The sequence below is a fragment of the Anarrhichthys ocellatus genome, unplaced genomic scaffold (genome assembly GCF_004355925.1).
Source record: "Anarrhichthys ocellatus isolate YVR2014 unplaced genomic scaffold, GSC_Weel_1.0 scaffold96, whole genome shotgun sequence".
NCBI lineage: Eukaryota > Metazoa > Chordata > Actinopteri > Perciformes > Anarhichadidae > Anarrhichthys > Anarrhichthys ocellatus.
In genome coordinates this window covers 658,805-679,110 of record NW_022280126.1, presented here as the reverse complement: position 1 = coordinate 679,110, position 20,306 = coordinate 658,805, and the positions used below count along the sequence as shown (strand labels likewise).

General features: G+C 40.6%; 1 protein-coding gene across 2 annotated transcripts in view; it reads left to right on the top strand.

Moving 5' to 3' along the window:
- Positions 1-20,306, top strand: part of thsd7aa (thrombospondin, type I, domain containing 7Aa) — a 186,382-nt gene that overhangs the window by 80,178 nt on the left and 85,898 nt on the right. For both annotated transcript variants that reach the window (XM_031875803.1, XM_031875802.1), the window contains exons 4-6: positions 2,187-2,368; positions 14,413-14,568; positions 19,065-19,268. In XM_031875803.1, the coding sequence (XP_031731663.1) occupies positions 2,187-2,368; positions 14,413-14,568; positions 19,065-19,268 (542 nt within the window). The remainder of the gene's footprint in view (positions 1-2,186; positions 2,369-14,412; positions 14,569-19,064; positions 19,269-20,306) is intronic.

Sequence of the window (20,306 nt, the reverse complement as noted above, 5' to 3'; positions counted from 1 at the left end):
TCTTCAGAAGCCTCTATGCACATCAGCACATGGCTGGACGCTTACAGGAAACAAATTGAGCAGGTATTTTGATGGCTGTCATACGCTGACAGTGACTGTTAACCATCATTCTGTCAGCCTGGTGACGGTTAACCAATGACGGTGATGGCCAAGGCCGCCCAAAACTAGAATAATCGACTGAGTAAGAATATGGGTAGAAAGTGGATGTTTTGTAAATAAATGTTAAAGTGATTTTGCATTTCTCCTTACTCCTAGAACTAAATCTGATTGTTCCAGTTTCACCTCATCTCTCTATAACCCACATATACAATACATTTAATTCTGTTCTAAAGGCAGCGTGAATTAACCATCAACACCAAATCAGTGCCCGTCGACTCCTTTGTTTGACATACAGCAGGAAGAGAGCCAGCAACGCTGTCCGTGGTGCTGAAGAACTGCTCTGTTTGAGTGTCCCCATCTGGGCAAGATGCCCCAAGATGCAATGCTTTCCCATGGGCCTCGTTGTTCTGCAGCAGTGCAGAGGCAACTGAGAGACAGAGAGACCTTGCTCATGAATATGGAGCATTTCATTGGCGACCTCAAATGAATGCCATTATCAGTAGAGATTGAGGCAGGGTTCACAATTACTGACCTTGGGGTGGAAACCACAATACATTATTGCTAAAGCAGACTGCTGCCAATTCAACCACCAGACACAAACCCATCATGCTGCAACCTCCTTTCAGCTTCAAAAATCGAGGAAAGTCTGGTTAAATTGTAAATCCTTAGGCGTATTGTAAACAGAGATCTAAGGTCAATAACATAAAAACTCTTTCTTACAATGCTTGGAGATACTTGCCCCCCGGACTCACTGAGGCACAACTGATGCTGTTCAGTGACTGCAAAGAACCACGCACACAACTGAGTGTCCCTCAAAGCAATTAAAAAAAGGTTAAACCACAATGCTGACTCTGCAAATGGTATTTTTAGAAAATGATTTCTGCTGATTTGAGTATCGTATGCTCTGTTTAGCATTTTATTTCAAATCAGATTTTCAACCATTTTGACTCACTAATAAAGAGTCAGATTACTAATAAACCTTAAATGTAAAGTTGCACAAAGGTGGTCGTGTGATCATCCCATTCTCCGGGCCGGGTGTACAGGAACAGTTTCTGCAAAGGAGAAAAAAATATTTGTACACCGGATTGCTAACATGGTCAATTGATTTAACAAGAAATATAGAAAAGCCCTTACAGTGCAACCCTATGACACATTATTTCAAAATGAATAAGTTGCTAAAAGATTTATATGGATCACAAAAAAAACCCGACATAGAACATATCTGGATATCTTTAAATATTTTTTTAAAGGCACAATACAAGTTTGGTGGACCTTACTGATTGGAAATTATTATTATGGAGGAAGAATCTCCTCCCATAATCATTTTGGGTGCTTTAATCCATTGTCGGTACACTCATGTAACACTGTAATTTCATAGTTCTTACATAATTGAAGATTTGGATTATATCCCTACTTGTGTTAGTGTTGGTGTCAACTGGACACTTTCATTGTGTTGGAACTTAGTTCCATTGTTTTCTCCATTTGCAGAGCATTTCCTCATGCAGTGCATGTGTTGTTAAATTGGTGAATGTGTTTTTCTTACTTAGCTTATCTATTGTATATGTATTTCTGACTTGTTCACCATACAACTCAGCACTCTAAGCGTGTTTTGAGGGCATATTAAAAAGCATAATCACAATATGAACAAATAGGATAACCGGACTTATCTGTAAAAACAACAACAAATGTGATAGTTTTTGGATGTTTGATTATAATGTCAGACAGGTTTGGATGTGATTCTAATAAGACCATAACAATTCATTGGTTTGTGGTGGTAAGGCCTTGTTTGTACTTTACTGTACTATAGATTACATTTGTCAGATGAAACCATTGATTTGGTGAACATAATCTATGTCACAGGAAATGAAACTTGATATCTGATTTGATTTGGTCAATATGAATCAATTTGGACCAACAGACCACACCCCTGTGTCTTTCTCTTGAAAGCTGATACTGACCCACAACAATTGAGTATTAGCTGTATTGATCCAATCTATTCTACTAATCCAATTGGTAATGTAAAGGAAAGACAACTTGGGGCTGATAAACTCTATCAGACTAACTCATGTGTCCACCTCTGTCCTCAGCTACAGCTGGAGGACTACAGAGTGGACAGAGTGCAGGGTGGACGTGCTGCTGAGCCAACAGGACCGCCGGCGTGCAAACCAGACAGGGTTGTGTGGAGGAGGGATCCAGACTCGAGAGATCTACTGTGTCCAGACCAGCATGGATACACCACCCAACCTCAGCTCACTCTGGAGCAAAGAAGGTGACTTTCCCAGCTGGCTTTTCTGACCTGTTCTATTCTATCTCCATGTTTGATCTACTGGAGGTGTGCCTCATTCACCACTCAGTGTTTGTTCACTGTATTCATTTAGCTTGTATGATTTGATGTTATACATTTATTGATGTATCCTCTTTGTGTTGAAAACCCCACGCGAGAGAATCAAAAAGTAATGGAAAATGAAATTGAAAGGAAAAAAGAAAATCTGTCACCAAGAAGTCTCAAGCCAACGCTGCTGGTGCTGGAGCCTGCCAAGTGTGTCGCTCGGCACTAGATCTGTTTGTGACAGAATCTCTTGGCACAACCAAGGAGTGAAGAACATCCAGTTTGGTGACCTTGAGATTGCATCTCTGCTTTTGGAAAAAGTTAGAGTTACTAAAATATACTGATTTTAAATGCATTTTCCATAGTGGTCTTCATACCTTGTTACATGTGACACTGTGGGACGTCTGTTGTGCCTTCACTTTGCCGGAGAAAACATTCCTTGAATGTGCGGCTTTGTCTCCGAATTACTGCCATCTGGGTCTATTTGTTTTGGTCACTAGGTCACTATGACTGACTACCACAAGCACACTGCTCTTTTCCTACAGGAATGTTGTTTGTATGTTAAGGTAGTATTAGTTGTTACTGGTGCTGTAAAAACTTGTGGCCATTAATTACGAGGTGCCTTAACAGCTTTGTAAACCGAAATCTGTTCTTATCAATTGTTTTTTTTATCTTAGCTTTATCAACAAAAGAGGTAGAACGCAACGGCTGATATGCAATCTCTGAAGTCATCTTGTTAGTTCCTCAATATTCCTTTATGTTAAAAAACTGGGACACCTAAAAATAATCCACAGCTTAATTCCAGATCCATTCTTGTAACTGTATAGTCATCATTATATTAGACAGAATTCATATGGCCTATCAAGGGCCGTTTATCAGCTCAAATAACAAACACACAGCATCAGGGGGATCTGGGTGACAGAGAGCCGAGAGGGTTCGTGGAGTAAATCATAGTTTTTTTTTAATAGCACATGTTTTGACAGAGGCTGTTTAAAAACAGCTTCAAATAACATCTGTGAGGGTCGAGTGGCAGACAAAAAAAAAAGTTGTTGATGAGCTTTTGCATCATCTGCTTAGGCTTGCGTTTCACACACACACCAAAGTCATGTCATCTGTTCCAGCTCTGCTGCTATCCTCCCCCTGCATCACCAGCCATGTGTGAACCACAGTGAAGAACTGAAGAGGTTTCCCCCTCATATTAAATCTAGGGACTGAGCTATATGAATATGCTAATGTATGTGCAAAAGCCACACAGAGAGGGTAGCAGATGAAATATGAGCTTTCACATAAATTGGTGGCATTACTGAGCACACGGAGGCTGCAAGTGGCCTGGTAGCAAGCCTATGCTTATCCTGCACTGACACAATAAGACTCAGTCCATCTGGCCGGGGAAGCTATACTGGCGTCTGCTGCTAGAAATGATTCAGATCAGATGCACACAACCATCCACGCGCTTTCATCCTCCGGCTTCAAGATTCCACTTTGGCAATTTTGCTAACAGTCTGACTTTCAACACTTCCCTTTTACATACAGTTGTGTGAAAAAGTGTTTGCCCCCTTCCTGATTTCTTATTTTTTTGCATGTTTGTCACACTTGTTTCAGATCATCAAACAAATTTAAATATTAGACAAAGATAACACAAGTAAACACAAAATGCAGTTTTTAAATGGTTTTTATTATTAAGGGGGGAAAAAAATCCAAACCTACATGGCCCTGTGTGAAAAAGTGATTGCCCCCCCCCCTGTTAAAACATAAATTAACTGTGGTTTATCACATCTTTAGAAAGCTGAGTTCAATTTCTCTAGCCACACCCAGGCCTGATTACTGCCACACCTGTTCTCAATCAAGAAATCACTTAAATAGGACCTGCCTGACAAAGTGAGGTAGACCAAAAGATCCTCAAAAGCTAGACATCATGCTGTGATCCAAAGAAATTCAGGAACAAATGACAAACAAAGTAATTGAGATCTATCAGTCTGGAAAAGGTTACAAAGCCATTTCTAAAGCTTTGGGACTCCAGCGAACCACAGTGAGAGCCATTATCCACAAATGGCGAAAACATGGAACAGTGGTGAACCTTCCCAGGAGTGGCCGGCCGACCAAAATTACCCCAAGAGCACAGCGACGACTCATCCAAGAGGTCACAAAAGACCCCAGAACAACATCCAAAGAACTGCAGGCCTCACTTGCCTCAATTAAGGTCAGTGTTCATGACTCCACCGTAAGAAAGAGAATGGGCAAAAATGGCCTGCATGGCAGAGTTCCAAGACGAAAACCACTGCTGAGCAAAAAGAACATAAAGGCTCGTCTCAGTTTTGCCAGAAAACATCTTGATGATCCCCAAGACTTTTGGGAAAATACTCTGTGGACTGACGAGACAAAAGTTGAACTTTTTGGAAGGTGTATGTCCCATTACATCTGGCGTAAAAGTAACACGCCATTTCAGAAAAGGAACATCATACCAACAGTAAAATATGGTGGTGGTAGTGTGATGGTCTGGGGCTGTTTTGCTGCTTCAGGACCTGGAAGACTTGCTGTGGTAAATGGAACCATGAATTCTGCTGTCTACCAAAAAATCCTGAAGGAGAATGTCCGGCCATCTGTTCGTGACCTCAAGCTGAAGCGCACTTGGGTTCTGCAGCAGGACAATGATCCAAAACACACCAGCAAGTCCACCTCTGAATAGCTTAAGAAAAACAAAATGAAGACTTTGGAGTGGCCTAGTCAAAGTCCCGACCTGAATCCGACTGAGATGCTGTGGCATGACCTTAAAAAGGCAGTTCATGCTCGAAAACCCTCCAATGTGGCTGAATTACAACAATTCTGCAAAGATGAGTGGGCCAAAATTCCTCTACAGCGCTGTAAAAGACTCATTGCCAGTTATCGCAAACGCTTGATTGCAGTTGTTGCTGCTAAGGGTGGCCCAACCAGTTATTAGGTTTAGGGGGCAATCACTTTTTCACACAGGGCCATGTAGGTTTGGATTTTTTTTCCCCCTTAATAATAAAAACCTTCATTTAAAAACTGCATTTTGTGTTTACTTGTGTTATCTTTGTCTAATATTTAAATTTGTTTGATGATCTGAAACATTTAAGTGTGACAAACATGCAAAAAAATAAGAAATCAGGAAGGGGGCAAACACTTTTTCACACAACTGTATATTGTCAGGATGAAATAGGAAATAGTGGCTGCCCCTCTAGCCAAGCCGTCCTGTCTGCATGTTATTACGGTAATTGTTAAGCAAAGTGTTTTTGGGTGGAAGAGGGGCACATTATTGAAGGTAGTATGACTTCAAGGTGTCACTAACGACGGATGGTGGCAGATGGAGAAAAGCGAGAAGAAACAAGAGTGGAATGGATGTGAGAAATGAAAGCCACAGCCTCCTCCTTCTGTTCAGCCTGCACCTGTCCTTGCTCTAAGACAGGTTTTGTCATGTCTTGTATCATTTTGGCTACCCCCTAACTTGGACACGTCACGATGTAAATAAGGAACCTCTATCCATCCCCTATGTTCCATCTCTCACTTCTTTCTTTACGCTGTTTCTGTGTTGGCTAAACCTAACTCCTTCACTGCAGTCTTACAATGGTGGCCATGGCACTACTGATGTATCTGAAATATTTTGTGTCTGCATAATTTCCACCAATTGGCTTGAGGAGTGTTTGGTCAGCTAACTTTCTATCTATCTTGCAAATAACTTTAGCCAGCAGGTAGAGGTGGAGCTTACATCAACGAGGGTCTAAGGAAAGGAAACAGCCTTTTCTAGGTTCTAGCTTTACCAGCTGAGGGCTGAAAGGAGCTGAACATTTGAACACCAGTCTCTTTATTGGTATTCTTTCTTTGCTTTAAGTATTGCTTGGCCATGTTGACATTGGTTACCCACTAGTAAGAATATTCATGTAATATATTTTTTATTAAATAATGACACCAACTGCCACAACAATTCTATTAGCAGACAGGATGTTGATATTAGATCACCTTTTTTTTTTTGTGGAATGATGCTTTTTAAAAGTTCAACTACCATGCTTTTTATTATCCAAGGCCAGTTTGTTTTAACGTAATTTCTTTCACTTTGACATAAGTTAGGGTAGTTATGGTGACAAACAATGGTGTTTTTGACCCAACTGCAGGGAGGGATTTGCTACACTTTAGAATTCTGCTATTGTGACAATTTCTGTAAAGCTGAGTCATTTCTGTTCCAGTGAAGTTTCCTTGTTTCCTTCTCACATGAAACCAACCAAAATGTGCCACAGAAAGGACCAACCACACTTAATACTTAAACAGAGGCCGGGGAACAAGCAGTGCATGCTTGAAAATTGCTTGCCCCCTACATGCAAAACAGCAGATTACCGTGATCTCCCCAATTACATCTCCTTCAGTTCAAATAAGATTCAAATTACAGATGTGGCAAGAAAAAAAACGTGAATTAATAGTCATGAAAATAATCAAAACTAAGTCCGAAACTGAGTCCAATCATGAAGTAACAATTCTTCAGTTGCCCAATAAAGCTGATACAATCTCATCATTTACTTTCAAGGATGATCAGTGAATCCCAGAGAGACTGAGAGAGGACAGTCTGCCAGTAATATCTGTGGACACATGTCATTCCCAGTCCAATTACTGGGAGCTAGTATCACAGATCACTGCTAGGATTCACTCAGTGCTGGATCTCTCTCAGACATGCAGTGATTACTGTTGACAGCATCACTGTTTATTACAATGCTACACTCTCAAATGGAGAGCTTTTGATTATCATGAACAGCTTGTTAATCCTCCCTGGTAGCGCACATTTCATAGACAGTTTATCATTTTCTTCTGAAGAGAACAATTTCCTGTTCCATGTTACTGCGTGTACGTTGTTTCAGCAGTGTTTTCCTGTTTGGGTCCGATCGATGCAAAACTTAATTGGAGAGCAAAGCGTGACATGCTGTATAACAGCTGTGCCACCGTGATGCCACGAACCCTCGACTGGAAAGGAACTGGCTGTCGGGTTACTGATGGCAGGTGGCACGTGGCCGCCCAGGTTCCTAATTTGGCGGCTGGAAGCGCTGCACAGGGAAGACTAGACCATCTGGCACAGACATACCTGAGCAAGGTCAGTCTGTGAGGATATTTCCATTAATCAGCCTTTGTTATGGTTGTGAAGAGCTGCTCAGACTGGACAAGGAGGGAGGACAACAAAAGACTATTATCCTCCAAAAGGTCTGAATGGAGCATGTGGATGAAAAGCTTTTTATAAGAAATGGGACTGTTTGGTTGGCACAGCAACACATGGACATGTTGGAGTTTAAGTCATCAACAGATCATTTGGACGATCTTATTCAGCACCTGCTATTGCAGTGCCATGTTTGCTAATCACATGTTTAATACCACCCAGTTGCAATTTATAACACAGTGGTTCTCAAACCTTTTCTGTCACGCCCCACTTTGGAGGAAGAAAAATGTTCATGCCCCACCACCCCAACAAAATTGTAACAAAATGGTCCATGTTGAACTTTTATTGAAATAACATTTTGTGACTCCTCCATCTGTGCTTTTTCAAATAATACAATAAAGAAAATTGCAATCACTTTCAAGTAAACCAGATTGCTCCATCAGACAAAAACAAATACAATGTGCAATCACTTTGTTAGAACAATGCAAATAAAGTTCAATCTGTGCAAAAAATAACTCATATTTGGCAGAAAATAGCTTATTGTGGCTGCAATTCACCTGTTTTGCAATGAATATCTTTCTAAGATAATAACAATAAAGTGCAACCTGTGAAAAACTAAACAAAACAAGTTCAAATATTTGGCAATAAAGAGTTTTACTGAGTTTTACACTGCATATCTTTTCAAAACAACAATCACGTGCAACCTGTGCAAAACTAAACAAAATGAGTGCAGATATGTGTCACACATACCAGGAGCATTCTATTTTAAATATCAGCTTTAAAATGTAGCATTCTAAAAGTAAAATAATAACTGTGATAATAGCTGTGATAATAATAATAGCTGCACGTGGGACTGTTGGGACTGGTCATCACAGTGAACAGTGTGATGAGAGGACATGTGAGCCCTTGTTGCTGTAGTTTATCTCCTTGGAGCAGAGGCTGCATTTAGCATAGCCTGCCTTATCAATGTATTTAAAACACTGTGACAGCAGGAAGCTGTACTCACGTCTGTTTAGACCTCCACCTTTATCCAGGCCCAGCTCCACCTTTATCCAGGCCCTGCTCCACTCGCATCTCAGCCCTGCGTCAAGCTGCGCTACACAAACAGCCTCCTCTCCCTGAAGCTCTTTGACCTCATCATCTCATCAGTATCTGGGCCTCATGTTTCAAATTATTATCACCACGAAATCATCCTCATTCTACTTTGAGTTAAAACAAACAACCTGCCAGCAGATCCGCCGGTGTTCCGGTTTAACGTTAACGAGTGACCGCGTGAACTGAACCGGAACACGGGGGGGCTGCATGTTTCATCACGTCACGTTTTTTCCTCCTAAATCGTGATAATGACGAACGTTAACGGTCGTCAAAGTGTCGCATGCAGTGGACGTTAACTTAACCCAGCAAGTCTGAACGGTAACTGTACATAACGGAACTTAAACTGTAACGGAGGGAAATGAAGACGCTGTAGACATCTGAACGCTGATTGGCCAAGACTCGACACGTCTCATCAGAGATGTTTTATTGTGAAGATCACGACATCACCTTTTCTCCTCGTCTCACTCCAATCTGAGAAACGCTGGCTGGCCAGTTGACCCCCCCCCCCACAAAAAAAAAACTCTAAGGATCTACACGATTCACGTGGATGATATATTTTGATTAAAAACGGCGAATTTCGCCGAAAAGCGACAAGTTTGCAGGTATGAATAAAGTTCTTGAAATAAAAAAATTCTGCATTTCCCCCTGCGCCCCACATGCAATACCACAGTTTGAGAACCACTGTTATAACCCATTAGAATGATTTGGCATTTTCACAGCGGGTCGTGACAGTTCTCTGCCAATATTGTCAGTATTTCCATATACCTTTGTCTGATCGGCCAATTAGCCTGTCTTGTCCAAATGTGTAGGTCACACACGTCAGCGGTGTGGCTCTCGGGATGCTATGTCGGTTGGTCAGTTTAGAGTGAAATATTGCAAAAACTATTACTTGGAATGTCATAAAATGTTGTTCAGACTTTTGTAGTTGCCAGAGTATTAAACGTACAGTAATGACTTTGATGATCTCCAATGACACTCAACACATATTGATCTATTGTCAGGTCACACATTTTATTGACCAATACTTTGGTTTCTACAGAGAGGAAAGTGAGAGAAAAAAATCTGTGTATCCTTTTTTCTAAGTCTGATCTAGAATTGTTTTCTCTTCCGTGTGTTTGACAGATTAACAAACACTTCTGGGATTCTTTCGTTTTTTTGTTTGTCAAGATTAGTGTTGTTGTAATACTCATTTCAGCCACAAGGGACTGAAGTCCACCTCTGACCTTGTTTTCAATAGCATTAAAAGCACTCGTGTTTTCTTCCAGGCAAGTTTTAATTTGTATAACTTTGTAACACACAATGTATGTACCTTGTGTTAAGAGTGCATGGAGAAATGAAAACTCACCTAGAAAATAGTCTCAGTGTCGTGGTACACTCCAGCCTCCTGTGGGCGAAATGAACACTCAGGAGAAGTTCACCTTCAGGGCTTTCTGCCAATAATCTCCTTAGGTTCAAGCAATAAACCTATTTATTTAGCTTTAGGAAAATATCATGATCCTGTTTAAAATAAAGCCTCTCTGGCAGAGAGCCCTGAAGGCAAACTACTGTCATGTGCCCAAATCATTTTTTTCACACAAAGAGATTAAACTTTGAGGAAAAGATCATCCTAGCAGATCATTCCTTCCCCCTGTTGTACTTTTCTCTCAGGGCTTTTGTTCTGACCAAATACCAAAGAACTTGGTGTCGTTCATCCTCAGCTGCATGTTGTGTTTAAAGGTAACTAGCAAAGTAAGAGTAGGCAACTGATCTCAACGGATCTAAAAAGCCTGGGTTCACCTCATGATTTGGGTGATGTTTTTAATTCAATTGATTAGGAAATTTGCAGTAAAGTACAATATCAAGTGGGTCCTTCATTATTTCTGAGTCTTGTCCTCCTGTCTTGCAGAGGGGCCCCTGTATGTAAATCGAGCTTTAATATTTGTATTACTACACTTTGTATTGTGTTGACATGGTGCCTATTCTTAAATATAGTCGTGTTAAATGAAATTCCCTCAATCCGACAGACAATTTGGGGCCAGGTAGTATCCAGCCTCACTGGTTTGTTTTTTAGGTGCTAGGTTTCAATATGAGTGCAACAACGTTTTTTGCCATTCCAATTAGCATATGTAGATGTGCCGACGTCAGCATGAAGCTCAAAGCACTGCGTCTACTCCTCTAAATAACAGGTATCACGTGAAGGCCGTGAACATTTCAGCTGTTTCTCTAGAGCTGTCCTTTAGCAACATGAGCCACGTCTCAGGGAAGGACCACCTGCCTTTACAGAATACATATTTGGCATTGGTAAATGTAACAAGTTCATTCCTAAGGGTCCTTAAAATATGATAGTTCTATTCAAATAGAGGCTATAAAAGTTAATTGCAAAACCACTGCAAAGTGCTGTGTATGCAGGTTCAATGGAGTCGTACCCAGACACACATAGAAGCATATAATGTAATATTCAGAGGAGTGTGGTAATTAATCACTGTCTTCACTCACATTACAGTCCTTATACCTTTTACACAGCTGTGCTAGTCACAGTGGGAGTGACAGAAATGATTCATGGAATGGAGGGCAGGGTGCAGTGAGTAGAACAATAATAATGTTGTTCTGAAGGTTCCGAATGACAATATGAGAACATGTGACACCACAGGTCTGCAGCCAGAGGTAGATGGCTTTTAAAGCTTCATTTGTTGAGACTTTCGCACATTCTGATTTTGCTGTCCTGTGACTGTTATTGCCAATGCCTTCCCGCCAGATACTCTTTACTTATAATTACAAACCCATTTCAATACCAAGCAATTACCTTCAATTAAAGGTTTGAATACAACAGGCAGTTGTTTTATTTTATCATTTTAGTTATAGTGAAGCCTGAGGTCTAAATCGCCTTCCATAACCTGTGGTCTACAGCTGGTGCTTATTTGTGTAAATAGGTTGATTCATCAATGAAATTTGATTTAATGAACAGTCTTAAGCATAAAATAGCAATTTGATGGTCCAGTGGAAACAGTGTATAGTTATTACTGTTACAGTGATCTACCGCTCATAAAGCTTGGGACAGAAGCATTTCTATACAAATGCTGTTTGAATTGTTTGCTTATAGTAATCAAGCAGTCCGCTTACAGTGTTCATTTTGGGTCTTGTCATACATAAGATATGGAAAGAAAACCTATAGTAAGCAAACACAAATAATATTTTTCTTTTGTTTGCAAATTTCTCGCCACATATCAAGCATACAGGTAAGCCAGCATTGTTGGCAGTGAAAGCAAATGAAGACGTCCACGCAGAATTAAACTCTCTATTTTCCTCCATGACTTTTCTTTTTTTGGATTTATCCATTGATAGTTTACAGAGGGCGGGGGTCTGTGACTCGGTATCACCTCAAACTCCAAGATAAGAGGTGTTCCCTTTGAAAGATTGTCCACTGGGCAAAATATTATGTAAAAATAACCGTTATTTATTTCCATGTTATTTGTTGTCAAAGCCTGAGGCCATGTCCACACTACTACGTTTCCATTTGAAAACGCATGTTCTGCTACATTTATACTGAGCGTCCACACTACGAGTTTTCGAGCACCGAACTCAGGAGTTACCGCTTCGTGTGGACGCTCGACGCTCGTAAACGCATACGTTTAGAAACGATGACGTAGTCACCCGCATTCACTACTTGATTGGTTCTTTCCTTGATTCCTTCTCTGATTTGTCACACACCTATCACGTGACCCTTTCCCGGAAGCCCACAAACAACAACATTGATTACCGATCGACTACCAGGTTAATTTAACATGGACAACTGATTACAGGTGTTGCTGGCCTTGTTGTCTTTACTAGCAGCTGTTGTTCAGTTAAAGCAGGGGTCTCAAACTCCTGTCCTGCGGGCCAAATCCGGCCTGCCACGTTATTTTATGTGGCCCGCGAATCCGCCAGCAAAAATAAATAAATAAATAAAAAATTAAATATAATAATTAAAAGTTAGACTTAATAATAAAAATATCCCCATAGTCGAAATTATGAGATAGAAAGTCAAAATGATGAGATATTTAAACACACAGTCACAGAAGCAGCTCTTTGGCTGGTTCCTGTACATTTGACAGATAAATGTATTGTGAGTACATTGAAGATTACTTTAAACGTGGCTTTACAACACATGAAATACTTCACGTGGGATTGTGCAAACGCACCCTTGAAAGGATTTTAAGCATTGAACAAAGTTATTGTAATAACTTGTGTTTGATATTTGTCTTTGCTATTTTCTTTAATAGTTTGATCATTGATAGAGTAATGTGGGTTTATTAACCCTAAATTAAAAGGATTTAAGTTATAACAGAAATGTGCTTAAATATATTTTTACATTTATATAACTGCATGTACAATATTTTTACACTTGAATAAACAATAATCAAATGCAGAGACAGTTATTTACCAATATGTTAGGGAGTAGATACATTTACACCATCTTACATTTACAACCGGCCCTTTGAGGGAAACCGTGATGCTGATGTGACCCATAGTGAAGATGAGTTTGACACCCCTGAGTTAAAGTCTGCATGTCTGCGGAGGAAGCAGCTGTTATTGGAGCGATTAGTGAGCGGTGTGATCAGCGGCGTTATCAGACCTACGGAGCATACGTCTGAAGTCACGGTTAGCGGCTTTGAGAAGGACGGACACAAAACAGAGGATTTCCTTTTCTTATTAATGCTTATTTTGTTCTGCACAACTATTGTGAAGTCTGCAGATAAAATATAACGGAACAAAAGCAGTAATTGCTGTCCAGTAGGACAGAGACTTTAGCCACCAGCAGAGCTACGAGTGAGAACAAACAACAACGGAACCAAGGAAACGAGTGAGAGACGTGTGTTGACCACATTTATGGACCATAATCTAGTAAACCTTTATGTGTAAGTGTTTATTTTAAAGTAAATCTGATGTGAGAGAGAGAGAGATGAAGACCCGCAGCACTGTAACTAAGTCTGAAAAATAAAACTTCTAAAACTTTCCACTAAATGTGTCTATTTGAGTTCATAGAGGAAGATTTTAGAGAAGATCTTAAGTATCAAACACGACCGTTCATTATTAAAGACTACTTTATTACTCTGTCGTATTTTTTTAACTAAGCAACCAATCTACTTCCTGTTTAGACTGTCACCATCATGCCCAGTGTACGTGAAGAATCACGTGGTATTCCTTTTCAGGCGTTTTAGTCTGGACGGAGATCAATTCTAAAATGATGCTGAAACGTTGTGTGGACTGAGATCGCTTTTGTTTGTTAAAACTCCGTTTTAAAACAAAAATGTATTCGTGTGGATGTAGCCTCAGGGAGCCGCAACAGTGGGGTTGAAGAGCCGCATGCAGCTCTAAAGCCGCAGGTTGCCGACCCCTGTGCTAACCCATATAGATTACACATAACTTTGAAGACTGGAGTTGAAGTGCTGTTGTCCCTGCACAGGCATATATGGTATACTGTGCAGCTTTGAAACTGAACTGACGGTCCTGATGTATTAGTTAGAAACCCATATTTCACAGCTGGTGGTGCAAAGGGAAACATTCTTCCACCATTTTAGCAACCTGAGTTAATTCCCTGCGTGATTCCTCTTTCCATAGTGTTTGCAGGAGTATCAATGACAGGAACTGTGGAACATCTTCAAACTGTTGGCTTCCTTGTTTAATGTGCCAGGATCTCTTTCATTTTACTGTATTATGTTTGCTGTGATAAAAACCCAAGTTTCCCCACATGACATTCCTTTTATCTGTGTCTCCATAGCATTGCGACCAATGGACAGTGATCTGTGTCTGGGTATCCCCCCGAACACCACCCAGCTCTGCCATATCAGCTGTCCTGTTGAATGTGAGGTGTCTTCTTGGAGTGCCTGGGGACCCTGCACCTATGAAAACTGCCAGGACCAGGCAGCCAAAAAAGGTAAGAAATAAATAGTAATGGATGTACTTGTATAGTCCTTTTCTAGTCTTCCGACCACTCAAAGCGCTTTAACACTACATGTCATCATTTACCCATTCATGCAAGCATGTTCATTTGCGCCTGTGTTTGCTCTACTCTCACACCATCATTCTGCGATAAAGCTTGATGTGTTTTCTGGATGTGATCTCCTATTGGATCATGTTAGTATAAATCATTAAATATCAAAGTTAGTATTGCTATCAAAGTCAAAATCTGGGCCTTGCGACAGCACCAGAGGAGGGCAAAGGTTTGGTCTGGGAGCCAAAGCGTCATCATCTGCTCTGCCTAATTTGTTTGTCTGTTGTAGCAGGTTGAGCTAGTTCATCAGCGTGGTTGACACGGTCGCTGCCTCAGTCGCTGCCTCGGCCCTTAATTGTCCCCGGAACAGCGGCGTCTGCCATGACTAATGCATGTTGACTCTGCCTTAATGAAGCGCCTCAAATGAAAGGGACGGCTTGAAATTCTCCTGCATGCATCTTAATGATGGATCTGCTCCCACTCGCTCGTATTCTCACCACTCTACTTCTGCTCTTGCTGTCTGACTACTGTACATACTGTACACAACTGAAAGTAAACATGATAACAAACACACACACACACGTCCTCAAGTGTGTGTACTATGGCTCTCGTTATCCAGAAAGATGTGAACTAAAAATATAAAATCTTTTTATCGTCCTGACAAGGAACATGGGAATCAGTTGGCTGTGATTACAACACCTTAGATTGCTGAATGTTAGTTTTGCTGTATGATTTCTCCCACCAAGATTGCAATTGGGATTTACATCACCTTCCTTTTAACTCTGGGCAGGTGTCTACAATGCACTGTATTCAAATACATTGACCTTGTATCAAGCATAAACACATAATCTTACACTTCATAATCATTTCTCCATGAAAACAATCCGATGAAATGTTTGTTGCGATTGTTCTTCCAAGATCCTAGAAAATAGATTTTCACTTTGAGCAAGATATCCCACAGTTGATGAATATGGCATTACTCGATCGTCTTTGAGTAATAAAGACACCTAATGATAGACCTGATGCTTCTACACGGTATCTAGTCAAGCTTTAGATTACTTTACAATGACATTATGCGCAAAAGTGCAGAAACCTATTTTGTTTTGTTAACAATGGATCAAATGTTTACACTTGATAAAAAAGGTGTCGCTTTTAGAAACAAACCAACAGAGAGTGAAGATCCAACTCTGCAGTGTCCATGTAGGGCCTGAAGCTGATTTTTTGTGTTTATGGCCCACAGCTCTACGTTCATTCTCACTCTCTAAAGCTCTGCTTCCTGCCAGAGCTGGCTCTGAGAAACCCACTGTACACTACCTGCTCAGCACCAAACAGCAGATAGACACATTCAGCCACTAGCTGGTGAACATAGTTGTGCATTTAGCCGCTACAGAATCTTTTAGAGTTGGCAGAGTGAACATTGGGTTTATGTTTACCAGTTGGCTAGACACACAACTCCAAATGAATGCTGCCGTTGCTCCTTGTCTGCAGGATATGTAAATAGGCAACTGTTTGCTAACATTCTTACCCATACTGTTAAGTGTCAAACTAAATATTGCAACTTCTTTATAAGTTTAACTGAGAGATGCAGACTACAGTTCACTATCCTGAAGCATTCACTTGACAACTAACTGGCTAAGAAGCTAGATTGTTTATGAAGAGGAAGACGACCTTCTTCTTTTTGAACCTAAAGAATACATTTCACGCTGTCTCTTCTCACACATCACAGTGACGATGGGTGATTATTTCTCCAGGAAAACACCTTTAACTGACAACAACTTCATCTTGTATTTTGGCAAACTCACTAACTATGAATTTGAATTAGTCACAGCTCACTAAATGTAGTTTAATTGATAAGAAGATGAGCTAAGACAAGGTGTATATTGATCCCAGGAGGGACATTTAGCATTTGAGCAGCACAAGATGAAGATTTGAAAAAAATATGTACAGACAAGCAAAAATAAATAAATAAATAAGTAAGCTCTATTGCTACTAGTATCGGAAATATCTCTACTATCAAGTGTGCATCAATTTATGTGCAAAACCAACAGTGCAGTTTTCTGATAATCAATATCAAATCCAACACAAAGAAACTCATTTAGAGACATTACCAACATGGATTCCAAGAGAAAAGCAAAGGAACTGAATGCTTTTATATGTAGTTTACACATTAATAGAGCAATGGGCTACGGCAGGATTGTCTTTTTTAAAAGGACATTTGCTGAGGAACTGGCCTGGCATAGTCTGTTTTAGCTCTCTGTAGATACACACACGGTGCCAGAGCTCTGGAGAAAATCTATTATAATTATATAATATAATAATATAATATATAATCCTTGTCAGGATTATGATGGAGGAACTAGATCAGTACTAATTTGCTTACATAAGAAATCGCAGCACAAGTGACACCATCTCCAGAATACTGCATCTTGTCTTGAAACAGCAGAGTTCTGCTGTATGGCAGAGTGCTTTTTATTTACTTTACTTTTAACACTGTTCATCCACATATCTTGCTTAAAATGTTAGCTCAGTTAAACTACTTTTTTGATGAGTTGGTATTATTCTTTTCATCAGACAGACCACAACAAGCGACCATGCACTCAGCTCTCTAGAAGAGGGCTATGAACTACAGGCCTCCCCATGGACGCCTCAGTTCACTCTGTTTACTCTGCGCACAGTGATGTCGTCAGCTCCTAACCCATCAATAGTGAAGTTCTCTGATGACACGGCTTTCCTCAGTTTACACACAACTCCAACATGAGCTGCTTTAGAGCTGAAGTGGACAAGTTCAACTGCAGAGCATGGTAACATTTTGTAATAACCATTAACCCTTCATTAATCATTCATGAAGGGTACATTAATAGTGAGTTAAACTTGAGTTAATATTGTCAACAGACAATGAAATAACTTATCATGTTAACTAATCATTAGTAATGCTATCATTTGTCTTATTTTTTCATTTGTTTGTGTAATGTGAAATACTTCTTTGATAAATATATATATGATATATAATGCTTGTAAAATATGGTATGAATGTGTAAACCTTTAAGACATCATTAGTGAAACATCCACAAACATTACATTGATCGTCCAGTAACCAAATATTAACCATTTAACAAAGTATTATAATCATCAGTTACATCCAATAAATAGCCAAGTAATGTTTATAGAGGGTTTACGAGCAAATCATTAACTGTTAACAAATACTTCATATAGTATATCAATTGGTATTATGTGTGCAACAATACACAGTTTAAACAGCATAAATATAGCATTACAATCTGTAAAAATGATGACGTAAAATAACTATTAACTGAAAAATGAATCAAAAATGTATCAATTCAGCATGAATTAATGGTGCGTACTCTACATTGTAACCAAGATGATGGCACACAGTTAGCCAGTGAAACATTGACCAACAATTATTTCGCCTCATACAGTTATGACTGTTAACAACTTCTCTTGCAATTTTGAAATTCTCTTTGAAATTGTGGTTTGATCTAAAATCAACAAACAGCACTTTTGATTTGGTTGGAGTTGTCTTGTTTTTATCCCTTATTTTATCCATCACCTTGGATTGAGAATAATTGCACAGCCCTCGGTTACATGAGCTACATGTACATGCTACGTACACGGTGGCTCATCACATGTGATTGCTTCCATGTATCTTTGTCTTCGGTCAAAGTGAAGCTCTGACAGCAGCTGCAGCCTTGCCATTCACAATCTACCCTGCAGATAGCAACTGAGTGCTGCCTGATAGAATTTAATTCCCTGCACCCCGAGCCTCATCTCCCCCATCTTAACCCCCCCAAGATAAAACCTCCATCAAATGGGTCTTGACACACAGCGGCACATGTTCTGCTGACCTGTCTGATTAAATAAAGGTTTTTGAGGGGAAAGGAGAGACAAAAATGAAATGGAAAAGGATCCTGACATCTCCACCTGAGTCCTCCACTCCAGGACCCTGCTGCCTTATCGGGCTGGAGCAGGAGTGTGGATTAGGGGGTGGATGACCTTGGCTGGGCTGGAGCTAACATCCCCCCTTCCCAGGACCTGGTCAATCCTGTGCCCTTGAGCAGAGGAAACGACATACACACATGAGAACAAACCCCAGCTGAATTAATGGAATCCTGCATGCATTAGTCACTTTGGATAAAAGCTACTGTAATGAGAGGAGAATAAAAACATTCATTATGTCAAGTTGTTCTTGGAATATCTCTCAATTTCAGGCTTAATGGACTGTCACGTTAAATGCAATATTATGGTTATCATCAAAGACACACTGTGACCACGGAGTGAAGTTAATATGCTATCGGCTGCACATTAGATTCTGACAAGTTTCTGCTCAGCAGCTCACAGAGAGAATGTGGGGGGATTTGGTTGATTAGCGTGGGGCTGGTTTGTGTTCAGTTACTTCATTAGGGTCCTGTTGTTCTCGACAGGCTTCAAACTGAGGAAGAGGAAGATCGTCAATGAGCCGACTGGCGGGACGGGCAACTGCCCCCACCTGGTGGAGGCGATACCATGTGAAGACCCCAGCTGCTACGACTGGCTGGTGGTTAAACTGGAGGAGTGCATCCCTGATAATGAGAAGGAATGTGGACCTGGAACCCAGATCCCACAAGTGCAGTGTGTCAACAGTGATGGTGAGTAGACGCATGAAACGTGTGACCATGAAGCAGGTTTGAGGATTACTGTTTTTTTCCGACAAAATCAAGACATCGGCACATTACAGTAGTGAATCTGGACCATAGTGTATCAATCGAAGTCTGAAGCACACACTGCTTTTCTGAAGATTTGACAGCAGCATTATTAATGTGTTAATGAAGTCAAACTTGGTGTGCAGACGCTCACAGAAACAAGTGTGGGTGTGGGACTCACATCATTGCCTCTAACAGTCTGGGAAGCACTGTGATGGAGTGGTGCGGCGCCAGCAGAAATGCGTGCGTTGATCCACGTTTCAACCCTCACCTGTGGTCATGAGCTTTGGGCCGTGACCGAAAGGATGAGATCACTCATACAAGCGGCCGAATCGAGTTTCCTCCATATACGTTTGCTCAATAGCCCGATTGATAACCCAATAGCTTACGTTTTAATGTTAAGTTTTCTGTCCAATTTGGCATTTTTTTTCTCTTTTGATAAGTCACACTCAACACAAAGAACAATAGCAGTTTGAATTGTTTCAGGTTGAATGGCACTAATCAGGGCATTACAATAGTAACTTCCATATTTCTGCTGGATTCTGTCATATATTTATTGTACCGTCCACAAACACAGATGCTGGATGGTACTGCCTGAGGGAGATCTCTCTCTCACGCACACACACCTACACACACACATTGACCTAAGGACTAAGCACCTGCTTTCTTGTTCATACGTCATGGTACCAGGTAAACAGCTGGCAGACCAACACATTGTTTCCTTTCCAGGCAGTAGCATCAGTAACTTTGGGTTACTTAACGTAAACCCTGGTTCTTTGATAACAGAGTGAGGTGTTTCTCTATGGGGAATCGCCTCGGCGTGACCAACTATGGAAGCTCCAATGACACCACGTCTGTCAGTGACAGACAGGTTGGCTGAGGGAGGGCCCCGCCCCTACCTATTATTACAGCCGGCTGCCTCCTCGCAAATCATTCGAGACCGATTTCTTTTCCGTGTAAATGCAAGGAGGGTTGTGACGGTGA